Consider the following 9,401-nt stretch of genomic DNA (forward strand, 5'->3'; position numbering starts at 1 on the left):
TCCACTGCTACCCCTGCGTCTAACGATTTGGTGATCTGGTCGTAGAAGGCCACCAAGTTGGTCTGACAGGACCTGCCGCTAATGAACCCATGTTGGTTTCCCCTAAGCATAATCTCTCCTGCTGGCCCCTCGTGGATATGCGCGAGGATAATTCTCTCAAGAAGCTTACCCAGATTGAGGTAAGACTAACTGCCCTATAGTTGCCCAGGTCCTCTTTCCTCCCCTTTTTGAAGATGGGAACCACACTGGCCCTCTTCCAGTCCTCTGACACCACACCAGAGCACCACGAGCGCTCGTACAGCCGTGCCAGGGGTCCCGCAATGACCTCAGCCAATTCCCTCAGCACTCGGGGGTGGAGATCATCTGGACCAGCAGATTTGAATACATCCAGTCCCTCCAGAAGTTCCCTAACTAGTTCCTCACTGACCCTTGGCCTAGGTGCGCCTCCCGTGGAGTCTAAGGGGGGCCCAGAGGGTGGGTGACTGTTTCGGCCCCTGCTCAGGAAAATGGAGGCAAAGAAATCATTAAATATGTTGGCTTTGTCATCTGGTGTGACGAACACATTTCCTAGCGTGTCCTGCAGGGGCCCCATGTTACCCGGAACCTTCTTTTTGCCCCCTATGTATTTAAAAACAGACTTTTTGTTGTCCTTGATCCGGGAAGCTAGTCCCAGTTCCATCTCCGCCTTGGCCTTCCTGACTGCCCCCCTGCATCCCCCAGCAACCGCAGTATAGTCCTCCCTGGTGAGGGCCCCTCCCTTCCATTGGGTGTGCGCCTCCCTTTTAGCAAGGAGACATTCCTGGATGCTTTTGGTGAGCCATGGGGGCTTTTGCGCCCTCCTGCCCCCTTTGATCCTTGTTGGGATTATCTCCCTTTGGGCTTGGAGGATCGTTTCCTTAAGCAGCAACCACTCTTCTTGGACACCTGGCTCCCCTCCCCTCCGGGACCTCAGTGCTTCCCCGACTATTCTCCTTAGCTCGTTGAAGTCCGCCCTCCTGAAATCTAGGGCTGCTGCCTTCCTGTAGGCCTTTGCCACCTTGCGCTGGATGGTGAATTCCAGCAGGCAATGGTCACTGTCGCCCAGGGTAGGATACATATTTGTGTATTTAATATTAATGCATTTACATAAGCCATAAACCTGAACTTATTCAAGTCCCAGTATATAAAACCATTATTCCAGGCCTTGGCAAACTTGAAACCATCAACTGAGATAGCACAGATATGTTGGTAGCGTTCTTCGCACATTTCCTAAACTGCTAAATTGTTCAACAAGATTTGCTGGAGTCCTGGACTCAAGCCTCCAGTGCCTAAGGACAATATTTAAATAGGACAGCAAGCACTTTTGAAGCTATGGACATCTCTCCCACCAGGATATTTACTTTGGCTATTTGTGGTGTTCCCTACAGTTAGAATGAGGAAGGCTACAGTAGATTTGACTACCGTGGATGATGTACATGAAAGACCCAATCCAGTTCCACCTATTAGGTGCCTATGTGTGATTCTATTTTACTTTGTTCAGATCCCCCCAAAAAGCATTAATGCATTTACTTCCATCACATACTGTCATATTAGCCTTAAGCTTAAGTCAGAAAAAAGCAGTGAGGAGGAGTTTGGCCAAGCCAACTTCTGTATTGTCCATTTTTCAGGGACATCTGTAGTGTGGAATCAGATAGCATTTAAGTGCTTAAACCCACTTCAAATAATGGACTTTTACTGTTGCTAATGGGACAATAAACAGCCAAGTAAGAGTGTTTTTACATGGCTGTTTATTGGTCCATTAGCAACTACACTACAGTTTTTACTTGAGGAAGACAGCATGAAATCAGCCCATGGTGAAGATTTGACCTACTGGCAGATGTTCTCAATTTCTTTTTTTCCTTTTATTGCCTTTGTTGCTTGTGGTCTCTGTCTGACTTCCTTGTCTTTCATGGGAGTTTTACCAGAACCCAGCAGAAAAAACTTTTCAAAGACGCACTCCTGCAGTTAAATCTTGCCTTCAGCTGTACTCTTCTGCAGAGTGTAATAGTTTCAGGGGGGTGGACAAAGTGTGGTCTAAACAGGCAAGAACCAAAGGAGTCCAGCATGCTCCTGGGTGCTGGGAGATGTGGGTTTGACTTCCCTTGGGCTGTGGAGGAAATTGGAAACCAAGTCTCCTACCTCTTAGACAAGTGATCTAACTGTGAAACGATTATCTAGAAGGGCAATTGAAGCATCACCACAGAAAATGTTTTTTGAAAAAGAAGCAGGCCCTGCTCTATCCTTCCTAAGAGCAAACATAACTTTTTTCTACCTTTAAGGAGAGAGTTCAGGGCTGTAGTTTCCTTGGCTAGCTCAAAGCAGCTGCATGCTGGGTGGGATGACTTTCCTCTCAGTGTGACAATCATTTAGAGTCCGTTTCTGACGTATGTGAATCTCCTTATGCGCTGGATGGGGAGCCTGGACACCTAGGATAGATTCTGGATCCTACCTTGAGGACTAGGCACCTACACATAAGCTGTAGCAGCACAGCATTTAAGTACTTTAGTAGGTCTGACCCTTCATTTTCACCACTCCCTTTAGTAGGTTATATAACTTGACAAGTTTCCTTGAAGGTGCTAGAGGCAACTGTAATAACAGAGTTTGATCGAAGTCAGAGAGAGGACTGACATTAAATGACTTGAGTTTCAAGCCAACTGACATCTTCTTGCTAGGGTTTGACCACAGATTTCAGGAGTATAAAATCACAAGCTTTTGGCATTGTCTTTGTTTTACTCTCCAGTTCCTGATGAACAAGGCTAACAGAGACCTTTATGTTCTCTCCCTTTGCAGCTTCACATGGTTGTGTGGCCAGGTTCACCGAAACTTCCTCTCCAAGTTCACTGGTCAAGTTGTTGAGCTCTTTGACGAAGAGTTTCGACACCTTTACACTTTGTCTAAGCCAGTGATGGGGCTGAGATCTGCGACTCATACAGTGCCCTTCCTGCTGAACAAGAGCTGCACCACTCAACGTAGCCTCACTGACAGCAGCGACCAGGGAAGTGCCCACACTCCTTCAGATCCTTTCAGCAGCTTGTCAGCCTCCAGCACACATCAGACCAAAGAGCCCCTGAAAACTCCTGTATTCAGCAGCAACTCAACATCACAATCCCCAATACACAGAGTTAACTCCTTCCATGGCTACACATCTTTTATGTCACCACCACTACCACGCAAGACCATCCAGGCTAACTACTACCCACGGCACTATGTCATGGATACCCCAGCAGTCCTTTATAACAATGCTAACATCTACAGACCTATGAGACTCAGACAGGAGGATGCAAACAGGTTACGGTTAAATTCAGTTTGGAGAAGTATTCATAAAACTAACCTGATTACATAATAACCATCATCTTTTGTATTGCCAGCAAATGTACTGAGGAGTGAAGACCTGTTTTAGCAACAGCTTGTGTAATGAACACTTTCATATAAAATGTACATAGAACACAAACCAAGGATGATTTTGTGACTGCTTTTTCTCTTGTTTTAGATGTTCAGTTCAAATGGATAATGATGTATGGCTCAAAGTAAAAAAAGCCAAGTCTGCTAGCACTTAAGCCTTGCATGCATAATGATCCTGTTTAGGAACAAATCTAGCAACGTTGTTTAAGCATGTCAGTCACAATCATCTGCCCTTGGATAATGGTTTCATGGATCAATGGGTTTAGGTGGTTGTGTTTTTCACATTGTAAGCCTAGTGGAAGTGGATTAAATCATAGTTTATTATTATGGGGGTTTTATTTGTTCATTAAACGTGACAAGTTGGGAACCTGAAATCTGCTTATTTGCCCACCCAACATAAAGCTTACTGTAGTGGTACAGGGTCCCTGCTGATGTGCCCTATTCCTGACTTGGAAGGATTACCTCTAGGGCTGAGAGGGTAGTACAGGCTCCATCCCTTTAGGAATCTCTGCAGAGACTGATGAGGGCATTGGCCATTGTAGTGTTTTTTGTGACTAGAACTGACAATTACTTGTAGTAATTGCATTGAGAGCAGCAGTGCATATTATGAAAGTCACCAAAAAGATCTTAGATGGTAACAACTTGCAGTCCCTATCAACTTAATATGGATTTATTCCTGCAACTAAAGCAGCTTTTCATTACCTCAGAATTCTCTATTCCCTCATTATACAGTATTTCATTATGAAACTGGAGACTAATCACTGCTGCTCGAGAGAGACTCCAATTGCTAGACTGTAATTTCCCCTCACAAATCATTGCATGAATAACTGGAATGTGATGCTCAACAGAGAAGTCCCAAAGCAAAATCTCACCAATAACACACCTTTCTGAAATTGGGATTCAGTTCATTTAGTAACACATGGATCTTGGATATCTTTCCAGTGGTCAACTCACTGCATAGGAAGGGAACAAAAAGACCAATTGCCACTGTTTTTTCAAAGCTAAAGTACTTGATCTTAAGAAACACCAGGCCTCTCCCACTCTCATTTAAAGTAACTGCAGTTATGGATCACAGCTCAAAGTAGAACATCTTAGCTGTGTGAGACATGAAACAACTGTAAGGAAATTCAGGCGGCATAAGCATATCCACTTACTTCTCAAATGAATCTAACACCCATTTATTCTTTAGGATGGAGGGTTTTTTTTGCTTATTTTATGCCATTCAGCACCTGTATATCTTTAAGGATCTGACACATTTAACTCTCCATCAGCTACCACACACTACAAAATAGAGTTTTATAGTCAATTCTTCAAGCATTTGCAGGCTGTAAACACCAAGGCAGAAATGTAATTACTTAGAAGGAGAGGAGCATAATGAAATTAAATTCAACTGGGAATTGGGAAATTCTCTGACATTGAGATAGGTAGAACAATTTCCCTTGGTGCCCTCATCATTTGGCACATAAAGTAGTAAAACAGGCAAAATGCTAGGAAAAGTACTACAGGGAACAACCCTGCACTCACTGACCTGGACCCACAATCTAAGAGGCCTTTTCTACCTTCAGTGTTTATAGTATTATAATATACTGAGGCTAGGGCACACAATGATTGCATACAGATGTAACTCTCATCAACAGCTTTGTACACAGCAAAACATTTTATAAACTTCCTTTTGAAATCAGTTTTTGTATTCTTTGCCTCCTGTGCACCTTGTATTCCTCTTTCCAGGAACTTGATTTGTTTCTAAGCAGTCAGAACATAACATTAGAATTATTGTCACTCAAATCAATAGGAGCAGAATTAAGCTCATATATCCCCCTGGCCTTGCTGAGTGGCTCACATTCTGTCAATGCTTTAAATACAGATGCGTGAAGCAGGTCAACAATATCTGTTTTTAACCACCAGTTTTGTAATTCAGGGAGCACAAATGAAGCTGGCTGTTTACATAACCTTAGTTACAGAGCTGGTGGTACCACCGGGGTCCAGCAGGGTCTAGGTGCTGTATAGGCACTTATCAAAAAGGCAGTCCCTGGGTGATGTAGGCTTTGCTTCCAGTCTGTCCAGCCCCTAGAACAATTGGATGCTGATCCGTGACTGACGAAGACCGCAAACTGCTATGGACTCACTGCATTTGCTTTACTTTCAGTTGCAACACATGGTGGCAATTTTTATACACAAATCTTTCCTGACTCATGCTTGGTGTGGATACCGCTGAAATGCAAGGGGACAGCAGGACACTGGGTACTTACTGAAATGCATGGTACCACAGCAGACCACTTTGGGTACCACTGAAATGCAAGGGGACAGCAGGACACTGGTGACAGAACACACAAGGGGAGCCTTTACTTCTGGGACTTGCTTCCCCCTTTGGTCCGACAAAGCTCAAGTGCATTGACCTCCATGGCATGTTGGGAGTCTTGTCTCTTTTCTCTGGGGTTTTTGAGGAGACGGCTGTATCAAATCGTGCTTTCTCTCAGAGGTTTGGGGGTCCTTCTTGGTAACTGAGTAGCTTAACAGGCAATTTTCTGTTGTGAGGTATGGGGGGATACAGCGTAATAGGCTGAGCACAGCCAACCAGGAAATGGCATCCTGACCAACACAAAGAGTACAGGAACACCACACGAACCTGCAGCTTGCTGGCAGACAGTCACAGTTACGTTACGTAAAATAGCGTTCTTAAAATAAGAACACAGCAATCAAGATTATTACTGCATAGCCAATGCATGAGATCATCAGGGGATCAAGCTTTGGTCTTTTAAAAATATTGGGCATTTGACTTACCAACCTGAAGTTATTGTTCATGCTCAGCTACAATGTGGGTGCACTAGACTTGTCAGTCCTTTGGCAAAACTTCTCAAAACCAAATACCAGGGAGATAGAACTGCTTTCAATTGCTGAGTCCATGAGTTCAGTGTTGCACCAATTTCATTCTATTCTGGAAATTCCTACCCCATGTCTCCTGATGAGACATCAACCAGAGGAACGTGGGCCTGGAAAGCCCATCTTATTCCAGTCTGTCCCTCTGCTCTGAGGTATGAGTACACCCAGACCATCCTTGGTACCTGTTTGTCTGACCCCTTACTAAAAACTTGCATGAAAAGGTTTCCAAAAACCTCCTTACCTAACCTGTGTTGGTCCCAGTGCTTAGGTATCCTTACAGGGGTCTTTTTTTTTACCCGCAAATTACAAGTTAATCACTTTTATCCTACCCCTAATGGACTGGGGTAAAAGTTGATCAACTGTTTTCATAGCTCAACAGGTGACAGCGTGGGGGTGGAGCCACAATCTGCTCCCTGCAGGTCCCTTTAACGGGCACCGGTTCCACCGGCAGCAGCTGGCCCCTGCCTGCAGAACCAGCACGTCGCAGAGAGGTGTGGGGAGTGGATTGCGGCTGTGCCCCAGGCCCCGGCCCCGTGTTGTCACTGCTCTGCAATCCTAGTCCTAGTCGCCTGTCCCGCTCCTGGAAGCTACTCCCCACCCACCCATTGCTCCATCCCCTCTGCCCAGATGAGCATGCCCTCACTGCAGGGGTCCCAGGGCAGGCTCCATGGCAGGTGCAGGGCAGATGGGTCAGGTTGCCTAGGCAATGGGGCCGGTGCAGCAGCTGCAGCTCGGGGGCAAGAGCGAGCTACTGCCATGGGGGCTGCCAGGAAGCCAGGTCTGATCGCTGTGCCACCCCCATAGACTACAGCTCCCAGTGTGCCCGAGAGCCATCTGTGAAGATGTGGGGAGGGGGGCTGTGCTCCATGCCAGGCAGCACCTCTGTACCCAGAAGTGGCAGGACTTGCCGCAGGTGCCACAGCTCAGGCTACCTGCCGTGCCTGGGTCAGGCAGGGCCAAGCAACCCACCGCAGGCCAGCTGGATTCATTTGGCCGGCCAGATCCATCCCATGAGCCGTATTTTGCTGACCCAATGTGTCTCAGCACGTTCATTCTTTAGGAAGAGCGTCAACACTGATGTCAATGTGCAGCAATACCAATACTCACTACACATTGACCAATCAAAACCTCCACCACCGTTAGTAAAATGTGCCCCCATTTGAAGAGCACTGTTGTAAAACACAAACTTAATTTTTCAAAACATTTTGTAAATTAAGACTTGATCATGGTGTTCTGCCTATCCAGCCAGCCTCAGAGGAACAAGGTAGCTGTTGAGAAGTACATGAGGATTCTTCTAAAGACTGAACTGATGCCCAACTCTAATTATTTTTATGGTGTTATCTTCTTTTGCATGGAAAGCCTGGATCTGATGGTCTGAAAATGACTGCTGCATGGAAACTTAATTTAATTCTTCTTTTTGCTGTTTAGAGGTATGTGGACAGCCATTATCTGAATACAACAGCTCTATTGTATGGCAAACATTACAACTACCTGTGGTACCAAAACATTAACATTGGTGTAGAGCAGTGGTTTTCAACCTTTTTCCATTTGCAGATTCCTAAAAAAATTCAAATGGAAGTGTGGACCCCTTTGGAAATTTAAAACGGAGGTGAATTGTTAGTGTGGGTATTCACGTACTTTGATCATAGCTTTCACAGACCCCTTAGACACAGTCTATGGACCTCTAAGTTGAAAACCGCTGATGTAGAGTTTCCAGCATCACGTGGTGGTGTTAATGTGAAGCTTTCCCATCAAGCAAATGGAAACAGCATGTCTTTCTCCTCTGAATTTCTCGATGGTTGGGTCATTTCTGCAGCTGCTTGTAACTACTTGTTTCCTTGATCATTGGCCAGTTTAGCTTGTGGGAGCCTGTTCAGGATTTTTGGCACAATATGTTGCTGCAATTATAAACTCACTCATTACTGTTTTTCATCAATATTGAACTTATTCATTTGACATTCGAGTTCAGCTGTCATCTAAATTAATAAGCTGCACCCTTTCAATGCCATTAATGCCAAGGCTCAATTGAGCTTTTGTGCTGGATTCAAAACGGACCTTCTATACTACCCATTTGTCTTCAGTCTTCTTTCTCATAATGTTTATGGAGACTTTAACTGTGCAAACCAGCCTTAGTGCCATGCCAGATCAATCTCATGTATTTTCTATTAGTCTTTGCATGGCACTTAGACTGCCTCTGGGGATTTCACTGATTTATGGGGTCAAGATATCCAGCACTGGCTTTGCCAGCTCCACTGCAGAGTAATTGGTTATGACTGTAAAATACTAGGGCTAGCAAAATGTTAGTAAGTATTAAAACAAGCACCGATATAATGGCTTAGTGCATAGGAAGCAAATCCCTAAAGGACTCAGGAGAGGGAAATGGTGGTTTGTACACTGAATCTGAGTCACCAACATGATCGTGTTGCAAAAAAAAAGGCCCATCTCATACAGCAGTATTGCAAGCAAGACATAAGGCATTATCATTCTGAAAAACCCCATAGTTTTAGCCTATGTGAATGGAAGTAGATCATTATGTTTGAGAACACGCTGATTGTTCATGAGGAATACAAGCCTTTCGGACTGCAGAAGGGGTGAATGAAGGAACAAGATAGTCAACCATTGGAGAGAGGCAACATTGACTCACAGGAACAATTGCACAAAACATGGTGCTGCCCTCCCCCCCCCCAAATTATAGCCTGGGCACTGTACGCAAGCCACTGAAGCAGCAACATGTGGCAAGTTTTTTCCTTTGCCCCAGCCCCCTAGTGGGAATCATGCTTTCTACAACTGTGGAGCCAACTCAGCCAGCTTGTCATAGAAAGGATGCTTTTACAGGAGGAGTGTACTGCAGACCTACAACACAGCAGGCTATTACTTCCCCCTAGCAATATGTTAAACAGGCATCCAAGTATGTTTGCCAAACCACCAAATCCTGGGCAGACTAAGGGCCAAAAGGGGAGCACATAAAAAGTGGAAACAGGGAGAGATCACCACGGAGGAATGTGCCTCTTCTGCTCGTGCTTGTAGGGAGGCAGTTAGACAGGCCAAAGCTACCATGGAGCTGAGGATGGCAACCCAAGTAAAAGACAATAAGAAATTGT

At 45.1% G+C, this 9,401-nt stretch overlaps 1 protein-coding gene across 1 annotated transcript in view; it reads left to right on the plus strand.

The window, feature by feature from the left end:
* FAM83A (family with sequence similarity 83 member A) overlaps nt 1-3,739 on the plus strand; it is a 13,208-nt gene extending 9,469 nt beyond the window's left edge. The window contains exon 4 of the mRNA XM_019552435.1: nt 2,809-3,739. Coding sequence (XP_019407980.1) covers nt 2,809-3,361 — 553 coding nt within the window. The 3' untranslated portion in view covers nt 3,362-3,739. The remainder of the gene's footprint in view (nt 1-2,808) is intronic.
* Nucleotides 3,740-9,401: the final 5,662 nt, after the last annotated feature.

This window comes from Crocodylus porosus, unplaced genomic scaffold (assembly GCF_001723895.1).
Source record: "Crocodylus porosus isolate Cpor-Errol unplaced genomic scaffold, CroPor_comp1, whole genome shotgun sequence".
In the NCBI taxonomy this organism is placed as follows: Eukaryota; Metazoa; Chordata; order Crocodylia; family Crocodylidae; genus Crocodylus; species Crocodylus porosus.